General features: G+C 51.8%; 2 protein-coding genes across 7 annotated transcripts; one reads left to right on the top strand and one right to left on the bottom strand.

Moving 5' to 3' along the window:
- Positions 1–118: 118 nt before the first annotated feature.
- Positions 119–3,338, top strand: HTRA2 (HtrA serine peptidase 2). 2 transcript variants are annotated; one of them, XR_014841620.1, is made up of 8 exons: positions 119–717; positions 842–1,046; positions 1,136–1,330; positions 1,526–1,604; positions 1,825–1,930; positions 2,072–2,141; positions 2,779–2,874; positions 2,982–3,338. XR_014841620.1 is itself a non-coding variant. In XM_021087326.2 (8 exons), the coding sequence occupies exons 1-8, from the start codon at positions 230–232 to the stop codon at positions 3,145–3,147; spliced, it is 1,359 nt and encodes a 452-aa protein (XP_020942985.1). In that variant the 5' UTR covers positions 119–229; the 3' UTR covers positions 3,148–3,338. The 2 variants fall into 2 exon arrangements, 1 of the variants encoding a protein (XP_020942985.1); XM_021087326.2 differs by having other exon boundaries at positions 1,572–1,604.
- LOXL3 (lysyl oxidase like 3) lies at positions 2,574–21,855 on the bottom strand. Of its 5 annotated transcripts, XM_085018854.1 has the most exons (16): positions 21,742–21,855; positions 19,779–20,103; positions 17,482–17,645; positions 16,637–16,854; positions 9,695–9,751; positions 9,012–9,071; positions 6,502–6,718; positions 6,073–6,253; positions 5,775–5,929; positions 5,369–5,536; positions 5,089–5,251; positions 4,663–4,906; positions 4,457–4,572; positions 4,243–4,379; positions 4,029–4,140; positions 2,574–3,845 (listed from the first exon to the last, which is right to left on the bottom strand). In XM_085018854.1, the coding sequence occupies exons 2-16, from the start codon at positions 20,089–20,091 to the stop codon at positions 3,772–3,774; spliced, it is 2,379 nt and encodes a 792-aa protein (XP_084874980.1). In that variant the 5' UTR covers positions 20,092–20,103; positions 21,742–21,855; the 3' UTR covers positions 2,574–3,771. The 5 variants fall into 5 exon arrangements, 3 of the variants coding, with proteins under 3 accessions (XP_084874980.1, XP_084874981.1, XP_020942983.1); XR_014841617.1 differs by lacking the exon at positions 4,457–4,572; XM_085018855.1 differs by lacking the exon at positions 9,012–9,071.
- Positions 21,856–22,274: the final 419 nt, after the last annotated feature.

Here is a 22,274-nt window from a genome sequence, read left to right as displayed (position 1 = left end):
AGCATGCCTCGCGGGCTCTTGGGCCACCTCAGAGCTCGCGTCTCGCGGGGACCACAACTCCCGGCATTCGCGGGGCGGGGGCGGAGTCGGCCTCCGGGAATCCTGGGTCCCGGCGTGCACTTCTGGAGACTTCAGGTACCAGCGTGCCCAGCGTCCCGCCGTCCCCCCGCTGGCGTCCGGGGCGCCGCCTCTGTGTAGGGCGGGCGAGGAGGCAGTCGAGGCGGAGCGGATGGCTGCACTGAGGGCGGGGCGGGGTGCAGGCTGGAGCCTTCGTGGATGGCGGGCTTTGGCGGGGGTTCGCTGGGGAAAGGGACCCCTGTTGACCCCTGACCTCCGAGCCCTGCTGACGTCAGGAACTCCTGACCCGCGGGCCGGAGTGACTTATGGGACCCCTGGCTTCAGGGCCCGCTTGTCTGTGGGGGTCCCCGAACCACGAACATGTCTGACGTCGGGGACTTCGGATCCTCGAGTAGGGGATCCCCGGACCCGGGAAGACTCAGGGACCCCTGGAAACCGTCCGCGCCAGTGGCTGGCGGTGGCGCTAGGCGCTGGAGGGGCAGTGCTGTTGTTGTTGTGGGGCGGGGGGCGGGGGCCCCCGGCCGTCCTCGCCGCAGTCCTTAGCTCGCCGCCCACGTCTCCCAGGAGCCAGTACAACTTCATCGCGGACGTGGTGGAGAAGACGGCCCCTGCCGTGGTTTATATCGAGATCTTGGGCCGGTAACGGTGGGGTAGACCGTGAAGCACCCAAGCCGCGGGCTGGCGGTGGGGGAGGGGGGCGGCGAGAAGGAGGGGTCCGAACCTCCTCACATCCGTGCTTCCTCCCCCAACCTCCCAATCCCAGGCACCCTTTCTCGGGCCGCGAAGTACCTATCTCCAATGGCTCAGGATTCGTGGTGGCTAGTGACGGGCTCATTGTTACCAACGCTCATGTGGTGGCTGATCGGCGCCGAGTTCGGGTGAGGCTGCCCAGTGGCGACACGTATGAGGCCGTGGTCACAGCTGTGGATCCCGTGGCAGACATTGCCACGCTGAGGATTCAGACCAAGGTGGGGGTCGTGGCAGGCGGTGCCTGGCTGGGGCTGTGAATTTGCTCATATCTCCAGATGACAGGTCTCTTGTACCCATTCTCCTTCAGGAGCCTCTCCCCACACTGCCCCTGGGACGCTCAGCCGACGTCCGGCAAGGGGAGTTTGTTGTTGCCATGGGAAGTCCCTTTGCGCTGCAGAACACGATCACATCTGGCATTGTCAGCTCTGCTCAGCGTCCAGCCAAAGACCTGGGCCTTCCCCAAACCAATGTGGAATACATCCAGACTGATGCAGCTATTGATGTGCGTCCTGATATGAGAGAAGGGACAGACTAGGTTGGGGGAGGGGGTAGAGGCTGGGTGGTGCGGGCGCCACCTGTGATAGATGGTGGATGAGCCTCTACACGGAGCTGGGGCTGCAAAAATGGGGCTACTCCTTGATGGGCTGGGAAAAGAGAGTTTGGAAAAAGTGCCTACATCCTGGTTATGCCCCCCCAGGCATTGAGTCCCTGGATCTCTTCCATATTCTCTCCTTGTCCTGCAGTTTGGAAACTCTGGAGGTCCCCTGGTTAACCTGGTGAGTGGGACATCCTTCTTTCCAAGAATCCCCTGTCCCAGGTCAGTGTGGGAAGGGGTGGGTTTTGCCTAATTCAATGAGGTTTGGTTCAGTTTCTGAGCAGTTCCTGGTTTCCCAGAATCCAATCAGTTCTCCCCAACACTCCGTGCTAGTCTTACTCACATACCCCCATCTCCTACTATATGTTTGGGCTAGAGAATAGTGAGCTCTGTCCCTGCAGGATGGGGAGGTGATTGGGGTGAATACCATGAAGGTCACAGCTGGCATCTCCTTTGCCATCCCTTCTGATCGTCTTCGAGAGTTTCTGCGACGTGGAGAAAAGAAGAGTAAGCCTGGCTTGGGGGGAGTTTTCTTTAAGTAGTGGGAGGGGCATACACTGGGCCTTGCTGGAGAAGAGTCTTTTGGAAGGAGAGGGAAGGGAGAGAAGGGTTGGGCTGGGTGGGGGCTCATTTGTCCCTCTGTCACAGATTCCTGGTTTGGGAACAGTGGGTCCCAGCGCCGCTACATTGGGGTGATGATGCTGACCCTGACTCCCAGGTATGAGCTTTAAGTGACATGTAGGAGCATCTGTGTAACTAGTGGAGGGCAGCTGGCACCTCTCTTGGGCTTTGTTCTCAGTCCTATCTTTATTTAAGCTGAGGTGCCTCACACTTGGAGCTATCCTCTTTCATCATCTTGATTTTCTCATGCTACTCCTACTATATTGATTTCATCCCGATATTGCTTTGATTTACAACCTCCAATCCATTAGCCTGGTGTTTAGGGGCCATTTTCCATTTGTCTTCGGCTCAGCCTTCCAGCCTCAGCTACCCTATGAGTATATTCTGTTTCAGATAGACTGATTTCCTAATCCCGTGTTTTTATTTATGTTGTTCTTGTTTTATGTAGTTAAATATTACACCAATCCTTTTAGGTTCAATCTAAGTTATACTTCCTCCTTAAAGCTTAGAATGACATCAGTGCTACTGATTTAACACTGTGCATCATTTGGAATTTTAATTACTTTTTATCTACATGCCTAACTGCTAGATGGCAGAAAGTGAAATTGTTTTGTCTCTGGAGTATCTAGTGCATGCCCTGTCCATACAGTTCTGTGTCGATGAGAGATCTGAGGTGAATTCACAATGCGGAGAGTGCCTTGGTGTGGTTAACAGGGTGATCTGTGTCCTTTCAGCATCCTTGCTGAACTACAGCTTCGAGAACCAAGCTTTCCTGATGTTCAGCATGGTGTGCTCATCCATAAAGTCATCCTGGACTCCCCTGCACACCGGTGAGGAAAAGACTGCCCTGGGAGCTATAGATGGATGAGGTGTGCATGTGCCCTTGAACTGGGCTGTCTGTTCCCTCCTTTATCTTTCTGTCCATCTTTTGCCACAGGGCTGGTCTACGGCCAGGCGATGTGATCTTAGCCATTGGGGAGCAGCTGGTACAAAACGCTGAAGATATTTATGAAGCTGTTCGAACCCAATCCCAGCTGGCAGTGCGGATCCGGCGGGGACCGGAAACATTGACCTTATATGTGACCCCTGAAGTTACAGAATGAATGGATCAGCAAGAGTAGGAGGCATCTGCTCTGATTTCCACCTTGTTTGCCTGGCTTGGGCTCTGAGGGCACCTGGACAGAGGATTAAATGAACTAGTTGGGGGCAGGTCCCTCCAACCACCAGCACCAATCCCTGGGCTCTGAGGAATCACAAAAACACTTTTTATATAAAATAAAATTATACCTAGCAACATGTTATACTAAAAAATGGGGGCATGGGGTGGCGCACTGCTCTTTCCCCCCACAAAAAAGGCTAGAGGTAAAGCTGTATCTCCTGAACTGAGGGGAGATACTGGTGTAGACCATTCTGACCTCCTTTTTTAAGAAAACAAGCCGCTGCCGCCTGTTGTTCGGTCAGTTAATCAGGTGTGCTTCTTTGTGGCGTGCTCGGCTTGGTGCTGGGCCTGAGCGAAGATTCCCCATGCCTAGCCACAGGTCTGACAGCTGGCCTAGGGAGGAGGGCAGTAACTTCTGCCTCTTGACAGTTCCACATCCATAGCATGCACTGGTTGAGTGCTGTGGGCCTGTTGACATCAAGGATTCCTTGGTAAGCTCCTGAGGTAATGGCAGCCTCAGACCCCTAATGGCATTAGGGGTCAGTGGTGGTTTGCAGAGGATGGCACCTTAGATGATCTGGTTGCTGGTCTGGCCAGGATAGCGTTCAAACTTCCTGTTGGCCTCTTCACTAAAGGCATCACCTGCAAGGTGAAGAGGGGGTTTGGGCAGGAAGACAGACCCACTGTGGGGAACGGTGGGTGGAAGGGGAGGGACCAGGAGATCCTGAAGTGGGTGGGAAGGCACAGAAACAGTTGAGGGAGAAGAAAATGAAGGCCTTCCCCTCCCATGCCCCTGTCTTTCTGGCTTCTCTTCCCACCAAGTACCAATGTGGCAGTTGTGCACCCAGATGCGATGGCCGTCATATTTGCAGTTACATTTCATTGCATTGTTGGTGAAGTCACTCTCTGCTACTTCAAAATTGGGGTTGATGACCACCTGTGAGTGGGAGAAAGGCAACTTAACCAGTTCTTAAGTCCCCAAGTGTCTTGAATAAACACACCTCCCACTTGACAGCTGGAAATCTCAGACCCCAGGCACCTGCAGAATGTAGTTTCCTGGTTTCACGTCTGTGATGTCGATCCATTGACAGTCAATGTCATGCCGGTAGAGATCCCAGCAACCCACAGTGATGCCTTGCTCGCCAAAGTTGGCGCACTCATACCTCTTCGAGACATCTGAAGACATGGGCCTATGTCAGTGTGAGGCAAGACTGGGGGGCGGCTACTGCAGTCTACTCTAGTCCCCAACTCACCCTCCTGACACTCAGTATCTTCTAGACAGAAACTAGCTTTGTGGCCCTCAGCCACCTTGGTGCCGTTGGGGGTCAGGATATCGTAGTGAGTGAAGATGTCCATACTGTGATAATGCCTGTGGGGACAAGGGAACCCCTGTGTCCTTCCCTGCCCCCAGCCAGCTTGCCCCACCCCCTTGGCCTTGGCCCTTCTACCTGACACTCACCCATGGCACTCATGCCACACCCAGGAGTGGCGTCCAGCCTTGGGCCGGAAGTCAGCACGTCCCAGGTTGTGGATCTGGGAGGAGAATCGGAGCAGACGCCGGTGGCCGTAAGGCCAGTTGGCGGAGCGGGCGGAGCTGGCCAGGCAGTTCTCCTCAGCAGCACAGTACAGCATGTGCAGGGGCCGGTCCTCGATGTAAGCGGTTTCCTGCACCAGTGCTGAGTGTAGCAGCAGGTCTGATGCGGCTGCACCAGGAAGGAGAGTAAGACGTCACTGCTGAGAGGAAGGCACAGATGCCAGTGCTTCCAGCCCGCAGCCCCCCCAGAGTTGTGTGAGACTAGTTTTCCACAGGGAAGGCAGACCCCTCCAGGTTACAGCCTTCTCTCCCCACAAAGGGTCTGGTTTGTGTCGCCTACCCTTCACTCACTCTCAGAACAGATGACTCCAGCAGTGAATCGGGTTCCTGTCCTCTTGCAGGCGACATGGGTGCCATGATGAGCACACTGGTCCAGAGACAGCTCAGTCCCCGTGCAGCGCACTCCGCTCATCACCACCTCTGTTACATTCCCCGAGTCCCAATACCAAGTCTCCTGGGGACATACAGAGGTGTTGCTGTGAGGCCCCACCATCCAGCCTCCCGAGCCAAGTTTCTATAGTCCTTGGTTCCAAACATGGCCCTGGGTTCCCCTCTCCTCCTTCCCACTCACCTGCAAGCCGTGGTTGGCGTAGCCTAGTCCAAGTTGCCTGCAGACCACCATGGCCTCCAGTGTCCCCCAGTCATCCCCACAGATGAGGCCCCAGCGAAGGGATCCAGGTCCCCCTATTTGCACCTCGACTCGCCCTTCATGTCGGCTGCGGCCCCCGCTCAGTCGGATCTGTAGTGACAATGGAAGTGCTGGAAGCTTTGGGGGTGAAGCAGTGGAGTGTGTAGCAGGCCTGTGGCTGAACAGTGACGAGGAGGCTCTTAAAGGGCTAGCAAGCAGTGGCATCAGGTGGGAGCTGCAGGATGGTAGGGCCCTGGGGCCATGGGCAGGAGGGCCATCAGACTGCAGATCATGACCAGGACGGGGCAGGATGTGAGACACCTGAACCAAGGTGGAAAGGATGACTGACCTTGGTCTCTACCCCAGTGTAGGGCAGATTGCATCGGACTCCAGCATCCTGGCTATGGGAACAGTCCTCGGCCGTGATGTTCTTGTGGGGGCACTTCCAGAGGGAGGGTTCCTGTCCAGAGCATCGAACTTCACTCAAGTGAATGGCACCCATGCCTAAGGTCAGAGGTCGAGGATTGCAAAGTTGTAACTGGAACTTCATTGTCTGTCCAGCAGTCTCCTTCACAGGGACCCCCCCCCCCCCAAGAGGGGAGGCATGTTTACCTTCTCCGCCCCTCCTCCACCGGTACCCTCCTCACCCTGCCCCATGCGGGCACCAGTCAGAGCCTCGCGCGCACTCCCGAAGCCCAGCTCCCGACACACCACGCTGGCCGCCTGCAGGTCCCACTTGCGGTCACAGACTGTGCCCCACGTGCCAGCCTTTAGGACTTCTACCCGGCCCTCTCCTGGGTGGGCGCCGCCCTTTAGACGCACTCGGGCCTGTAGAGGAGAGAGGGGTGCCCAAGAGCAGTGAGCGGGAGCATCAGCACAGACAGGGCTGAGCAGACCTGGGAGATGAGAGATTCTGGTGGGAGGGAGCCGGGCGGGGGGGAGTCTTGGGTCTGTGGCCCACCCCCTGGAAGGTTCCTCTCTGTCTTCAAAGGTCAGGGCTGTGCTGAGTTGGGGCGGTCAGGCTAGGGGGGATCTCCACCTGGGGTGGGGAAGGTCATAGGCGCTGTCTCACACACCTCCCCCTGAGGCTTCGACTGTTGCTTCTTCTGGCCACTGGATGCTGCGTAGAGAGGGCTTGGCACACAGCTCACCACCGCAGGGGCCCCCCCAGGGCACCTGGTGGTGTCATTGGCACGATAGAACTCCAGGGAGCAGAGGGAGAGGTGGGCCTCCGTGCCCACGCACGCCACCCCATGCAGACCAAAGGAGTGTTGCTGCCGCTGGGCCAGCAGCCTAGGGGGACAGGATTGGGTGCAGTAGGGTAAAACACGCTCCTGCCTCTCTGCCCACAACCCTCCTCCCGCTCCATGCCGCCACCGTCCCCACCACCTTCCACGACCACTTCAGCCCTTCTCTTCTCTGCAAAAAAGACAGAGACAGGAGTTTCCGTCATGGCTCAGTGGTTAATGAATCCGACTAGGAACCATGAATGAGGCTGCGGGTTCGATCCCTGGCCTTGCTCAGTGGATTAAGGATCCGGCATTGCCGTGAGCTGTGGTGTAGGTCGCAGATGTGGCTCGGATCCCGCGTTGTTGTGGCTCTGGCGTAGGCTGGCGGCTACAGCTCTGGTTAGACCCCTAGCCTGGGAACCTCCATATGCCTCAGGAGCAGCCCTAGAAAAGGCAAAAAGGCAAAAAGACAAAAAAAAAAAAAAAAAAAAAAAAAAGACAGAGACAAAGAGACAAAAGTAATGGTGAGTGTCCAGGCTAAAAGATGACCACACACCAATGAGGGAGTAGTTGGGGACCTGTAGCAGAAGAATGCTATGGGAAGGAAGGCTGGTCTCCACTGGCCTGACAGAAGCCCTGTTCCATCTGGTTTCAGGGTGCTGGCCAGAATGGAGACGGAGGCTGAGGCGGCTGTGCAAAGAGAACAGGAAGCCAGGGCTGCTCAGCTGGAAGAGATGGACAGGAGAGAGGGGCTGCCACAAACAGGAAGCCCGAACGGCCAGAGGGAGCAGATCCTTCTATCACTGTGACTGAAAAAACTGAATGAGTCAGGATACAGAGGAGTGAGTCAGTCTTGGGTCTACACGACTTCTTCAAGGCCAGAGGGGCTTCCAGGCCAGCGGATGATGGGCAGTTATGGGAAGAACAGACTAGATGGTGGATGTGGGACAGACTGGCACTGGCATACATAGAAATGAAGATGTGCAGGTGAAAGACAGACAAACGTTAGAGGGCCCACCTGACCAGAGAAGAGAATGACGATGAAGAAGAGAAGGGCAAAGCTGTCCAATGGGATGCAATGTTGCAGTGAGGGGTGTGATGAAAAACTTGCTTTCCAGAACAGCTGGTTTGACCCCAGAGGGGAAAGGAACCAGACGAGATCTGGTGTTGGTGGAGTGAGCCTGTGAGACTGGTTTGGCAGTGAATTATTGCCAAAAAGTGCTCCATTCCTTGATGTCAGAGGAAGGAATATGACGATTTGAAGCATTGGCTGGGAAGACACACAGAGATGGAAAAGTTAGAAACAAATCAGATAAAGGAGACCTGGAGACGCTGCAGAATACCTTTGGAAGCTTAAGATAAGTGGATTCTGAAGATCAAAGAAACCAGGTTTTCTCCCCAAGTCCTGTCTGGCTGAAAAGAAAAGGCAAAGAGGCCATCACAGGAAAAGGCCATCTCTCTTCTAAACCCCCTCCTCCCCTTTCTCCAGAACTGATAAGGTGAAAATGACAGTGTGCCCTTTAATGTGGGGGTCGGGGAAGGCCAGAGGGTGGCCATGCTGGGCAAGACAACCCTAAGCTAGAAGGGCACTGCAAGGGTACCCCCAAATTCCAAGCTATTCAGAGGGCATCCGGGGGAGGAGCTGGGGAAGGAGGGGAACCAGAGTGACACGGGGTGATGCCAGGATGCTCTGAAGAGAGGAGGAGACGATGGAACAGGCTGAATTTGCTCTACCTTGGCCACTGCTGGAAAGGCTATCAGGGAGCTTTTTCATGCCCAAGCTGCCTTTGGAGGCCAAGTGAGATGTAATCCCTGGGATGGGAAGCCTTCTACTCCCCAGGATGCTGAAGGAACCCAGGAGGAAACTCAGGGTAGCTGGAAGCCTAATCGCATAGACTGGGCCAGGGAGGCAGGACTGTCATCTGACTCCATCCCTGAAAGTTCCAGAGGGGATCTCACCTCCAAGCCTGGAGCACTTACTTTAAAAAAACTGATCAAATAAAGATAAAGTGACAGCCTGATTCCTTAGGCCAACTTAACTGCTTGGGGAAGAGGCAAGCCTGGCATCTGAAGGACAAAGATTCCAGAGTACCTACTAAAATCCTCTGGGGGAAGATATATAAGCATGTGAGGCCAGGGTAGTCAGTAGTGACTGTCTAGCGAGATTATCAAAAATCGTGTGATGAAGCCTCATTCCTCTGAGAATAGTGTAAGGGCCCATCTGGAAGGCGGCTTGTAGCAGTTGCTGCGCTCCTGGTGGAGGCGTCTCTCAGACCCCTTCCTGACCACAGCCCAACACCCCCTGACTCATCACTCGGCACTCCCTCTCCTCTCCACCCAGCCTGGACTTTATTTACCTCTGGATTGGCCCCCTGCCCACTCGGGGTTTGGGTTGGGCTTTAAGTTTTGTGATTGGTCTGAAAAAATGAGACAGAAGTTAGTGGAGAGAGCGGTCAGGTCCATTGCCTGGTAAAGGTAAAAGTTATTTTTTTTCTCGGTTCTAGGCAGAACCCTTCATGCAGAGCAAGGGAAGGGGCAAAGTGAAGGCAGTCAGATTCCCCACATACACTGCGTGCTGTGTTGTAGGAACGCATGCTGCTCTCTGGATTCAGCCACAGTGATGGGAAATCTAGTTATGCCAATGCAGGTGGTGAAGGCAGAGGGGGTGAGAGGAATGGTAAAGGGAGGAGAGAGTGGGAATGTGGGTGAATGAAGGGAGGTTAGGAGTGCGGGGAGAGGAGGAAGCATTCAGATGGCTGAGGCTGCAGTGGAAGCAATTTGGGGCAAGTATAAAGATGCAGAGGCGTCTCCTCAGCCATTCCTATATTATTTCCTCCTTGTGCTTCCTGAGATCAAAGCTGACCCATCCCCATGCCTGCCTTCCCTGCCCACCCCTCCCCCCTGCAATGGCCATTTTCCAGGCATATCCCTAGTTCATCAGCTTGGGTTCTGGGATGGACATGGATAGGCTGCCTTCCATCCATCCACCTCCTGGGGCCACAGGAATGAGCAGGAGGTCCCGGGGCTCTTGCCCCATTACCTTCCAAGGGGCTTGGAGCGTCGGGCCGAGGCTTTGGCCGCTCGCTTCCTCAACTTTCTGTGAGGATAAGACAACAGCAGAGTCAGGATCAGTCTAGAACCACGTGGGAAAAGCTGGTGTAACTGGGACCAGGGGCAAGATTCCTTTTCCAGCAGACAGAGGGATTTGTGGGGGGAAGGATAGTGTAACATCAGAAACCCCCAGGGTTCTACCTTTTACGGCTGTCTGGCCTCATAAGCACATGGCCAGGCGGGTAAGCAGCAGTGAAGGTCATGGACTCAGGGCTGATTAAGACTCTATACCATACAAATTCGGCTAGGGCAGATGAGGAATAAGGACTTGGGGTGAAGTTCGGGTTGATCTAAACCTGAGGGGAGAGCTAGGGGGATGGGTGTTAGGACTGTTGTTAGGATTGCCGGACCAGGCGAGGAGAGAGAGCTGGCCTGATCATGCCTAGGGAGGCTGTGTGTCTTCTTTTCTTGGATGATCTCTGGCTTCTGGTATGTCCAGGACTGAGGCCAGGGAGCCAGGACCAAGGACCAAGGCTGGAGAGCAAGGGACGTTCACTTGGTCTGGCTGGGGAGCATGAGGCCAGGCTGCTTAGGATGACAACACCCTTCCTGCCTAAGTTCAATCCCAGATGCTTTAGTCATTCACAAACTGAGTTCATCTCCCAAACATCCAGGGAAGTAAGTTCTAAAAATCTTCTTGCCTTTTCTTGGGTCATTTTTAGGGCCGCACCCTCGGCATATGGAAGTTCTTGAGCTGGAGCTGTGGCTGCTGGCCTGCACCACAGCCACAGCAATGCCATATCTGAGGCTCATCTGTGACCTATGCAACAGCTCATGGCAACACCGGATCCTTAAACCACTGAGCAAGGCCAGGGATCGAACCCACATCCTCATGGATACTAGTTGGGGTCTTAACCCACTGAGCCACAACCGGAACGCGTCTTATTTCCTTTTAATGGGCTTAAATACCCGGCTTATTTTACTTTTCAAGAGGTTGTCTTAAGTCTCATGTATGGAAACTAGGTCTGTTTCTCTTCTTCTTCTCTCTTTGATTTTTGCCCTCTCTTTGTCCTGTCCACCTACATATAGATGAATGCAGGTCTTCTCTGTGTGTCCTTATAAATTTATGGAATTCTCGGTTATCCTCTTAGTTATCTTTTCTTTGAACATATTCCTGCTCTGCTGGTTCTCGTGAGGGGTCATATTAGGACGTAGTACACTCTGTGCAGATGCTAGGATTTTAATACATATATTTTTAAACAGGTCCCAGATGCTGGTATTTCCTGCCCTGGCTTCTTCCTGAGGATGTACTTGGTTGGTCTTTTTTGCCAAAACTTTCAACATGTCCAACATTCCTAGCAAAAAGTCTACAGTAATGCTCCGGTCCCTTTCCTGAGGCACTACGAAGAGTTTACAACCTTTCATCATAGAAGCCTAGTGTGAAACTTTTCTCCAGATGTATTTTTCTTAAACATGTCTAAAAGGAAATATACTTGGCACTTTCTTTTACCAGTAACCCACAGAGATCATCTTGATCTCCAGAGTATTCACTCAGAAAATGCAGTAGTACTGAGAAATTTAGAAGTACTTCTTTTTTTTTTTTTTTTTTTTGTCTTTTTGCCATTTCTTGGGCCACTCCCACGGCATATGGAGATTCCCAAGCTAGGGGTCTAATCGGAGCTGTAGCTGCCAGCCTATGCCAGAGCCACAGCAATGCGGAATCCGAGCCGCGTCTGCAACCTACACCACAGCTCACGGCAATGCCGGATCGTTAACCCACTGAGCAAGGGCAGGGATCGAACCTGCAACCTCATGGTTCTTAGTTGGATTCGTTAACCACTGCGCCACGACAGGAACTCCTAGAAGTACTTCTAAGTTAGGTAAGGACTATACAAGATCTTTATATATTATGTGGTCTATATTACAACATATATTATAAGGCGTAATACAGGTTATGTTAAGGACCTGGTACTTATTTAGGGCCAGTACTGATATTTGCCTTTTTTTTTTTTTTTTTTTTGCCATTTGTAGGGCTGCTCCTGGGGCATATGGAGGTTCCCAGGCTAGGGGTCTGATTGGAGCTGTAGCCGCCGGCCTACACCACAGCCACAGCAACATAGGATCCAAGCTGCATCTGCAACCTACACCACAGCTCACGGCAATGCCGGATCGTTAACCCACTGAGCAAGGGCAGGGATCGAACCCGCAACCTCATGGTTCCTAGTCGGATTCGTTAACCACTTCGCCACGACAGGAACTCCGATATTTGTCTTGATTTACATTTCTTCATTCACAAATGCGCTTGTTTTCCCTAGCATTTGTTCCTTCAACCATCAAACATAAAAACCTCCCCACATCTGCACATCCTCCTCTCATACCAACTGTCTCTTTTCTCTAAGGCCACTGCCCCCAAACGTTTCTGAATTCCTTCCCCTATGACCCTTTGTCTCCTTCTCAATTGAATCCTTTTATTTATTTTTTTTATTTTTAATGTTTAATTTTTTTAGGGCCGCCCGTATGCCATATGGAAATTCCCAGGCTAGGGATCCAATTGGAGTCACATCTGTGACCTATGCCAAAGCTTGCGGCAACACTGGATCCTTAACCCACCAAGCAAGGCCAGGGATCGAACCCACATGCTCATGGATACTAGTTGGGTTCTTAACCTATTGAGCCACAACGGCAACTCCCTCAGTTGAATCCTTTTACATATGTTCAAATACCTCTCCCTCTTTCTCACACGCCCCCCATCCACCCCATATCTTTCTTCTTCTTCATAGAAAAACTTTTCAATGGTTGTCAACACTTATCATCTTTATATCCTCTTTTTCCACTCATTCCTCAGCCCACTCCTTTCTGGATTTCCCCACCTGTCATTCTGTGATAATAAATCCAGAAGACTTTTTTTTAGTCTCACTGACTCTTAGTAGCATTTGACACTGCTATTCTCTTTCTTTTTCTCCCTCCTGTTGCTTGATTAGCTCTCATCACCTCTGTATTCTCAGCACTTTGCACAGTGCTTGGCAAATAGTAGAAGTTCAAAAAATATCTGCTAAACTGATATGAACTAGAGGAGTGACTTTATTCTTTTTTTTGCCTTGCCTGCAGCATGTGGAAATTCCCGGGCCAGAGATCGAACCCGTGCCACAGCAGCGACCCAAGCCAATGCCATGACAATGCTGGATCCTTAACCCACTGCACCACAAGAGGACTCCAAAGACTGACTTCTTAAAGAGCACTTAAGCTCTTAGAACCTTAACTTCTTTGCCTGCAAAGGGCAGTAAAGTAAATGGTTCAATTTTCTATACATTCTTTTCCTCTCCTAAAATTCTGCAACTTTCACATGTGCTGGGGCAGAACTACCAAACCAAATTTAAAAATGACACAGACATCATGTTCTGATTTTCTTATTCCCTAAATCTTACTGATTTTCTCTACAAGCTAGCCGATGGATCTTCTTTCTCTAAGGAAAGCAGAGTTGTTTAGAGCTTCTTGCTGATCCTTTATAATTCTGTTACCTATGAGGAGTCTCCCTCTGTCTGTCTGACCTGTAAGAGGGTATCTATATCATATCCTCAAAACAAACTCTCCCGGGACTCCTGTAATCACTTACCCCACTAAGAATGACCTCTGTACTTGGTATACCTCCTTTTCAGCCTTCATATCCTAGACTCAGTAAGAGATTCCAGTATGTACACAAATATTCCTTTTTTTTTTTTTTTTTTTTTTTTTTTTTTGGTTTTTGCCTTTTCTAGGGCCACTCCTGTGGCATATGGCGGTTCCCAGGCTAGGGGTCCAATCGGAGCTGTAGCCACTGGCCTACGCCAGAGCCACAGCAAAGTGGGATCCGAGCTGTGTCTGAACCTACACCACAGCTCATGGCAACGCCAAATCCTTAACCCACTGAGCAAGGCCAGGGATCGAACCTGCAACCTCATGGTTCCTAGTCGGATTCGTAAACCACTGCACCACAATGGGAACTCCGTACACAAATATTCTGGATTTCTGAAAAGTACTTGAGGCTGTGCATACTTAGGGACAATTCCTGGGCCTCAAAATTCCAGGGATGGCCCATGTCTAAAGCTAGTTCATATTAACATGAAGCCCAGAGAGGCCTTGATGGCACCGTCCTTCTCTTGAGCAGCTTCAGAATCCTTTAGTTATTTTTTCTCTTATTTTCTATCTTCTATAGTCATCCTATATCTATTCGTTCCCCTCTCTCCTTGTTGTCACCTCCTAATCAGCTTCATTTTTATAACTCCTAACTAGCCTTACTGCATCTAGAACCTTCTCTTCCAATTCACGACTATCAGCAAACTTTTAAAAACACTGGCCTTATGTGATCACTGTCCCATACAAGTACTTTTATTTTTAATTTTCAGTAAGATAAAGGTAAAACTCTCCAATTTGGCATTAAAAGTGTTCCATTTTCTAGCCTTGTTTTAGCCATTCAGAGCTTCCTTCTACTATTTCTCAGTATAAGCCTTCGACTCTAGTCCACTGTCTTTCAAAATATCCTATTCATTCTCATCCCCGTCCAGGTCAGCAGTGACTTCCATGTTGCTAAATTTAGTATTTGTTTCTCAGTCCTCTTGTTTTTAGACCTGCCTGCTATTTAAATCATATTAACCTTTCAGAACCTGGTGTTTGGATTAGGAAAGAGAATGAACAAGCACAGGGAAAGGAATATAGCCTCAAGGAAGGTAATAGCAAAGAAGCACAGCACATAGACGTTTTAAGGCATATGAGTCTCTATACCAGATAACGCATATTCTTTGGGGCTGAAAGAACTTTCAGATGCATCTCAGAGCCAAGACGAGGAAAATGTGAGCAAGTATGGAAAAGACCGGAATTTGGATAATGTACAGACTTTTACAAAGAAGGAAAAGGATTCCTCAATCTAGAGATAATATTTCAGAGTAAGTTATTAAATAGAAAGTTTGTGAGCATTGAGGAAAAAAAAAAAGGTGATCCTTAGAAATCTTAAAAAGGATTTCGGTAAAAATTCACTCCGTTAAACCATCATGATTTCCTTTCTTGATAGGATTACTAAATTGGAAGGCTGCGTAGTGGCTGTGAACATTGTACATCTGGATTTTAGCAAAGACTAACAAAATTTCCCCTATTTCATTATAGATAAGATGGTGAAAGAGGGCTACCTCATTGCAGTGTTCAGTTGGTTCCCAACTGGTTGAAAAAACATTTCACAACTAATGATTAAAGGTTTGATGTAAATCTGGAGGATTCATAAGCAGAGTTAGACTGGTTTTAAATATTTCAACAATTTTAACAGTCACTTTGATGAAGTCAGAAGGCATGGCTATCTATTGAACAGAGGAAGCTGGGAGGGATGACAAGTGGAAACTAATGTCAAGATTCAAGATAATCTCCATACTAAGTGAAGTACATCAGGCAGAGAAAGACAAAGATCATATGATATCACTTACGTGTGGAATCTAAAAAAAAAAAAAGATATAAATGAACTTATTCACAAAACAGAAACAGACTCACAGACATAGAAAACTTACCATTACCAAGGGGAGGAGATAAATTAGGAGTTTGGGATTAACATTTACACACTACTACACGTAAAAGAGATAAACAACAAGGACCTACTGTATAGCACAGGGAACTGTTTAATATCTTGCAATAACCTATAAAGGAGAAGAATCTGAAAATTACATATATATAAATAAATACATGTGATCACTTGGTTGTACAGCTGAAGCTAATACCATGTTGTAAATTAACTATATTTCAGTTAAAAGTGGTTGAAAAAACATGCGAGATAATCTCATGGGGTCATCATGGCTTTTTAATAATGTATCAAACTAATTTAATGGGTAAACTCAATAGATTTAGGTTCAAACAGGTTGCTCTGTCCGTGTCAAGGATGAGGGAATATCTGAATTTAGGTGATTACAAGGTCAATACGAGCAGTGGGAGGCTGCCTTCACAGAAAGGCAATGAGAAATCTGGAAGTGCTTAAATTAAAGATAAGAATTTCTGCTGTACCCTGCCCTGATCAGACCACATCCGAAGTAGAATGCCCAGTGGAAAGTCACCTAGACGTTAAGAGGTCTGCCTGCAACACTGATCTAAGGAAGAGCTGAAAAAAACAAAAACAAAACAAAAACAAAAACAAGCCCAATCATCTGAATTAACAGAAAGGAAAATGGCCAGAGGAGATGCTCCAGGGAGGCCAGACGCTGTACGCACAGAGCCATTCATTCACCAGTAGGATTCGCACCTCGGGAAGAAAGACGGCGCGTTACACCAGGGCTCCAGGGCAGATAGAGAGGGCCCGCGTCTGGACCGGAGGACATGCCAGAAAACTCCTAGGAGTCCCCAGGGTTCCGGCGCTCCCTGACGCGCCTCGCGGGCCGCTTGGACCCAGGGTGGGGCGGGCCTCTCCCGGCCGCCCCCCCACCCCCGGCCTTCAGGGATTGGCGCTCTGGCCGGGACACGCAGCCCACCGGCGCCCAGGGCCCGTCACCGTGGGACGCCCCGCGCCCGGCCCGGCGCTGGCCGTGCCCGGGTGCGGCCGCACCCCACCCCACCTCGGACCCCCGGCCCCCGGGCCGCCCTGGCGCGGTGACCGTAACCTCAGCTGCCCGCTGGCCGGCGAGCCACTGGGCGTGGCCTCGCGAGGCCAGGGACTCGCCTGGGGCGCGGACACGCCGCCTGCCGACCGATGGCGTCCAGGCCAGACGCTCGCCCCGCCCCGGCTCCGGCCACTGGACAGCTGGAGCCTCGCGGCCCCACAAGACTTCTCGGCTCCCCGGTTTCGCAGAGGCCTAGATATTTGCCATCGTTCCTGAGCCCCCGGCTCCCCCAGGGCCCCGAACCTTCTCGGAAGTCTCCCAACATCTTTTTAAATATAAGCACCCCTCAACTCCACTCCGCTGCACTAGCGCCCGCGCCCCTTCACCTGTAGAAAGCCACGTTGACCCTCTTTTCGCTGGGGAAGCCCAGCATCCCGCAGACCACGTGGCTGTTGTGGGCGCTCCAGCCTTTGTCACACACTTGCGACCAGCCTTCCGGAAGCCTGACTTCGACCAGTCCCTCGGTCACGGGCAGGGGCCGCCGGCCCCGGCCGACGACGGCTGGTCGAAGGCGCACCTCCTCCACTTGCAGGTGATGGTCTACCTGCGGATGGGATCACAAGCAGAGGAAGGAATCCCAGGGGCGCCTTTCATATGTCCTGCCATCCTTATGGAACCCCGACTGAGCGAGCTGGCTGTATCCCCAATGGGCTGAGAGGCAGGCCTGCTCTCCGGGAGGTAGCGACTGGGGTGTTCGGGTGTGCTGACTCTCCTGCAGCCGTGTGAGTGGAAGGACATGCTGTCCTCTGAGAAGTGATGAAGGGTCCTGAAGAAGCTGAGGAAGGAGCATCTCACTGCCTGCAGCCCGAGGGAGCACTTCATAGGGGAAATGGCGTGGAAAGGGGAGGACAAACTAGGAAGGGAGCTGTCCCAGGAGAGCAGGAACCTCTGAGGTGAGGGAGAGCACAGGATGCCCTGGGGACCAGGGATGAAGTTGGGATGGCTCATGCCAGGCTTAGTAACTTGAATGCTAATGCTAAACCTGGACTCTACAGTGTCTCAAACTCTATCATTTTTTGCACACACACTGCCCAAGCCTCCCATCAACCCAAATGATCCCATTGGGCATATGGGATCCCCTATCTTCTCGTTTCTCCTCTAACCACATATAACCACCCCACAGCCCTCTCTGTCTGCCATCTTGGGTGGTATGTGCGTCTGACCTACAGACCTCGATGACATTGGAATCTGAGAAGCCAGGGAGGCGCTCGTCCTTGCAGATGACCCCAGCGTCCTCATCGTGGGTACAGTCACTGTTCCCCCAGCCCCGGGAGGCACATTCAGTCACACTCTGCTCAGTCCCTCTGCAGTTCAGGTTGTCCAGCCAGATACGGCCTGTGGAGTGGCAGAGATGAGAGGACAGAGAGGTTGGGGGAAGTTTGGGGGGAGGGATGGGAATGTGGGTGAGAGTAAGCATGGAAGCCTCACACCTGGCCAGCGTTATTCCATTTTTCCTGGTAAGATAATGAATGGGGAATGGAGAGGGGACCCTGGAAAGGAATAGGAAAGGGAGTGTCAGATTGATGGAGGGTTGGTAGTGATCTGGGGATACTCAAGAATTTGGGGGGAGTTCCCGTTGTGGCGCAGTGGAATCGAATCCGACTAGGAAGTATGAGGTTGCAGGTTTGATCCCTGGCCTTGCTCAGTGGGTTAAGGATCCAGTGTTGCTGTGAGCTGTGGTGTAGGTTGCAGACGTGCCTCAGATCTGGCATTGCTGTGGCTGTGGTGTAGGCTGGTGGCTACAGCTCTGATTAGACTCCTAGCCTGGGAACCTCCATATGCCGCGGATGCAGCCCTAAAAAGACAAAAGGTAAAAAAAAAAAAAAAAAAAAAAGAATTTGGTAGGGTGAATGAAAAACTAAGAGTCAACACTGAAGTTCTGATCAATCCTTTCTCATTCAATGATAGCTACAATTAATCCAGCATGTATTGTGTATGAGGCACTCTGCCAAGGTATGTACATAAGTGATCATTCTTAGAACAGAGTTACCACCATTTTGTCTAAAGAAATCGGGGTTCAGAGAAGTTAAGTAACTTGCCTAAGGCCACGCAGCCAATACCCAGGTCTTAGGGATTTGAGCCATTTGTGAGACTTGGAAATCTAAGATCCTTTCACCTCAGCCTTACCTTTTCCCATGTGCCCACCCTGCCTGTGCTGCCATGTTGCCCTCTCTTCTCTCTGCCTGGACCAAATGGACATGAGTATCACTGACTTCCTCTCAGAATGGGGTATCGTCTCAAAGGTTGGTTCCAGCCAATGTGCAGGGACCGCTCATGCATATCCTGACAGGACTCATACAGCTTCTGCTGGAATACCTACCTTCTGCCCCACCAGGCTGCTGGAACCCTCATGAAGTCCTTATGACTCTATGACTTTTCCCCACCAGGTCTGATTCAGTCCTCTGATGCTATCTAGAAAAATCCTTCCGCCAAAGGACTTTCTCACATTTGAAGACAACTATCATGTAATTGTTACTCAAGCCTTGTCTTTTCATCCCAGATATTCCTCCTTGAAACCTGATTTCCAATTTTTCACATCTGGGCAGCTCTCCTCTGAAAGTATTTTCATTTTCTGCTGTCTCTTTTTAAATGTGGCATGTAAAGCGACATTTTATTCCAGAAGTGGTCTGGCCAGTGGGAATTGGGGGGTCAGCTGCAGACCGCACCAGCTTCTGCCTATCTGTCCCACTATGAGCTCACGCAGTGCAAGCACCCCCAGGTCTCAGTGGGAATTGCTCCTAAGCCCCTACCACCCACATTCCTACTTGTCCTAGAGTTTACACTTGCCTTTGGTAAGTTCTAGCTTGTTGGTTTCAGCTCTGGCCTGTAATCTGATTTTTGTTGGCTATAGTATCTGTGATCCTTTCTGGCTTTGGGACATTCAGACATCATTTATCTACTTTCAGCTTCCCATGAAACCAACAGTACTTTAATCAGACAGGGCTCATCTGTGTCAAGGCTGTCCTTGTATGTAGCTTTATAGAATCATATATATATATATATTTTTTTTTTTTTGGGAGAAAGGAACTTAGAGATCAGTCATTTTATTTATTTATTTATTTTTAAGGCCTCACCTGCGGCATATGGAGGTTCCCAGGCTAGGGTAACCGGAGCTGTAGCCACTGGCCTACACCACAGCTCATGGCAACTCTGGATCCTTAACCCATTGAATGAGGCCAGGGATCGAACCTGTGTCCTTATGGATGCTAGTCAGATTTGTTTCCACCGAGCCATGACAGGAACGCCCATCCAGTCATTTTAAACATGGGGCATTTGAGCCTCAGAGAATGCACTGACCAGCTTAAGTTCACACAGCTCTGAGAAGTGGCTGTTGGTTGGTTTGTCCCATGACGAGTTTATTACTTGACACTGGCTATTCTTGGTGGTCCGTATCCCTGTGACTGCCATCCTGGTGTGCCCTCTCCCTATACTTAGGCAATATCTGGGCTGTGTCTGAGCACTGCTCACCTGTTCCGGGGCCATATTTGGCACTGTGGGTCCAGCCTGTGGCCTCTGTGAAGCCCAGCTCCCGGCATAAGACATGGGCAGCCTGCAGCGTGAAGTCGTCATCGCAGATGGTGCCCCATTCGCCTGCTCGCTGTATCTCCACGCGGCCCTCGAAGGGCTTTCTGGGGAAGCCAGCCAGCCGGAACCGCAGGTCCTGGCTCCCGGCCCTCATCTCAGGGGCCGTGGATGGGGATGGAGATCCGAGGCACAAGTTGCACAGCAGGCACAGCAGCAGCCCCTGTGGGCTCCACTGCCAGACACTGACTGGTCGCATGGCAGGGAAGGCCTGGGTACCCCAGAGAAAGAGCATGTAAGAGAAGCTGAAACTGAGCCAGAGCTAGGTCTGAGAGGTCATAAGAGGAAAAGGGACACTGGTTAAGACCAGAGACAGGGAGACAGCACCAGAGAAGGAGCGGGACCCAGGGAGTGAGAGAGACAGTGAGAAACACACACTAAATAAAAGCAGACACAGAGTCGAAGAGGCACCAACTGGAAGACCCAGATAGGAGAGGTGAGAGACAGAGAGACAGAGACAGAGAAAGAGGTTCTCCCTCCCTTTTGTAAAGAATAAGACTCTCAGCGTTAGTTGTTATGTCTCACAGTGTCCTTCCCTCCTTGGGCCATCATCACCTCCATACCCCGACTCAGGGGCCTGGGAGACACAGTGATCACAAGACAGAGATTAGAGGAGTTCCTGTCATGGCACAGTGGTTAACGAATCCGACTAGGAACCATGCGGTTGCGGGTTTGATCCCTGGCTTCGCTCAGTGGGTTAAGGATCCAGCGTTGCCTGTGAGCTGTGGGGTAGGTCGCAGATGTGGCTCAGATCTGGTGTTGCTGTGGCTGTGGTGTAGGCTGGTGGCTACAGCTCTGATTGGACCCCCAGCCTGGGAACTCCATATGCTGTAGGAGCGGCCCTCAAAAGGCAAAAAGACAAAAAAAAAAAAAAAGAAGAAGAAAACAGAGATTAGAGACCAAGATCAGAGACGGGTCAAGATAAAGAGAGACTGAGCAAGAGACACTGAGAGGAAGACCCAGACAGACAGGATGTGAGAAGGGAAACAGAATGAAAGGAGACCAAACCGACAGTGGAAAGAGACCCTGTTGAAGACGGCCAGAAGGGGCTCAGTAGAGCACCTGGGACCCAGAGAGCAGCTGAGAAAAGGAGGCAATAGGTGAGGAGGAGGGGGACTGACAGGTGCCAACGTGCAGAGACAGGAGGGACCCAGATGACCCCACTCAGCCAGTCAGACAGAGGCAGGCAAGGAGGGGCTTAGGAGACCCTCCATTCCCTGAATGGCAGCCAGGCAGAGAGTCCGTTCTGGGCAGATTCCAGGCTGAGCAGGCAAAGACCAGAATGCATCAGAGAACTCGCTGCACACCCTACATGCCCTGCAGGGTCAAGAGGCCCAGGAGGGCCAGGCCTCAAGTTGCGGGGGATGGGGTGGGGTTGTCCAAGCCTCTGGCCAACACCGCCACCGCCATCACCGGGCAACCGGAGGCGAGGGCACCAATCAGTTTCTCAGCCAAGGCCTTTCCTTCCGTGTGGAGCGGAGAACAGCCCCTCTACAGGGAGCTCCCCCCACCCCCAACATGCTTCCCCCAACTCAGACAAACAACCCAACAAGACAGCTTTGTTCGGGCACATCTTGGCTTGGGGACCCAGGGATGGGGCCTCACAGAGGAGCCCCCAGCCTCAGGGCCCTCCCGGCTGCCCTATTTGGAACACCCTGTACCCCACCCCCCAATACCTGCTTCCTTTCTCCACTTTCCTCCTGCCTTCCTCTTCTTTGACAAAAATAGAGCCCTCAGTAGGTTGGCTTCCCTTTGATTCTATCCCACATCACGCCTTTCCCCTGCTCCTTCCACCATCCTCTCCATCCGCAACTCCCCTTCATCCTGCCGGCAGCCTGACTCCCCCTACCTTGGCCTGAGCGGGGCTCTAGCGGCTGGGAGAAGAGTCCTGGTCCTGGAGATCAGTCCTAGGACTTCCAAAAAAAGTGCTCTGCCAGGGGAGACTGGATCCCCCCCTTTTCTCCCCCCTCTCCTTTCGTTCCTCCCAAGTCCCCCTGGGCCCTCCCACATTCCGCCTTCTCCCTTGATCCCTCGCAGGCCAGTTCCCTCCTCTTCTCTCCCCCTCCTCCTTGGAGAGCTGGCCGCTGCTGTTGCTCCACCTCCCTCCCGCCCTCCTCCCCGCCCCTCCCAGTCTGTTTAATAAAGCTTTCTTTTCCCGGGGGTTGGATGCTGGGCAGCTGCGGCCGGGAGAGCTGGGCACATGAGGGGCCGCGGGGCCGCAGGCCGTCGCGGGCTGCGTGCCGTGCGGGGATCTCCGCTCCGGGAAGTCTTCCAGTCCCCAGCCCTTCCCCACATCCCCAGCTCTGCCGGTCGTAAACAGCACATCTCGGACCTAGCTGGAGATGGGTCCCATCGGAGGAATTGTGGCCACGAGGGCCCACG

Source organism: Sus scrofa, chromosome 3, assembly GCF_054392235.1.
Source record: "Sus scrofa isolate SSC_HxYL_T2T_F1_AM1 chromosome 3, Sscrofa_HxYL_maternal_Yorkshire_Landrace_v2.0, whole genome shotgun sequence".
NCBI classification, from domain to species: domain Eukaryota; kingdom Metazoa; phylum Chordata; class Mammalia; order Artiodactyla; family Suidae; genus Sus; species Sus scrofa.
This window is presented reverse-complemented; position numbering and strand designations above follow the sequence as displayed.

Excerpts from the sequence above, each read along its gene's own strand:
- LOXL3 (XM_085018854.1), bottom strand. The coding sequence starts at position 20,091 with ATGCGACCAGTCAGTGTCTGGCAGTGGAGCCCACAGGGGCTGCTGCTG. Across the intron at positions 6,719-9,011 it reads GGCAGGGGGCCAATCCAGAG|GCTGCTGGCCCAGCGGCAGC; the intron begins GTAAATAAAGTC and ends CTGTCCCCCTAG. Across the intron at positions 5,537-5,774 it reads ACACTGGGGTAGAGACCAAG|ATCCGACTGAGCGGGGGCCG; the intron begins GTCAGTCATCCT and ends TTGTCACTACAG.
- HTRA2 (XM_021087326.2), top strand. The coding sequence starts at position 230 with ATGGCTGCACTGAGGGCGGGGCGGGGTGCAGGCTGGAGCCTTCGTGGA. Across the intron at positions 1,605-1,824 it reads GAGGTCCCCTGGTTAACCTG|GATGGGGAGGTGATTGGGGT; the intron begins GTGAGTGGGACA and ends CTGTCCCTGCAG. Across the intron at positions 2,142-2,778 it reads ATGCTGACCCTGACTCCCAG|CATCCTTGCTGAACTACAGC; the intron begins GTATGAGCTTTA and ends GTGTCCTTTCAG.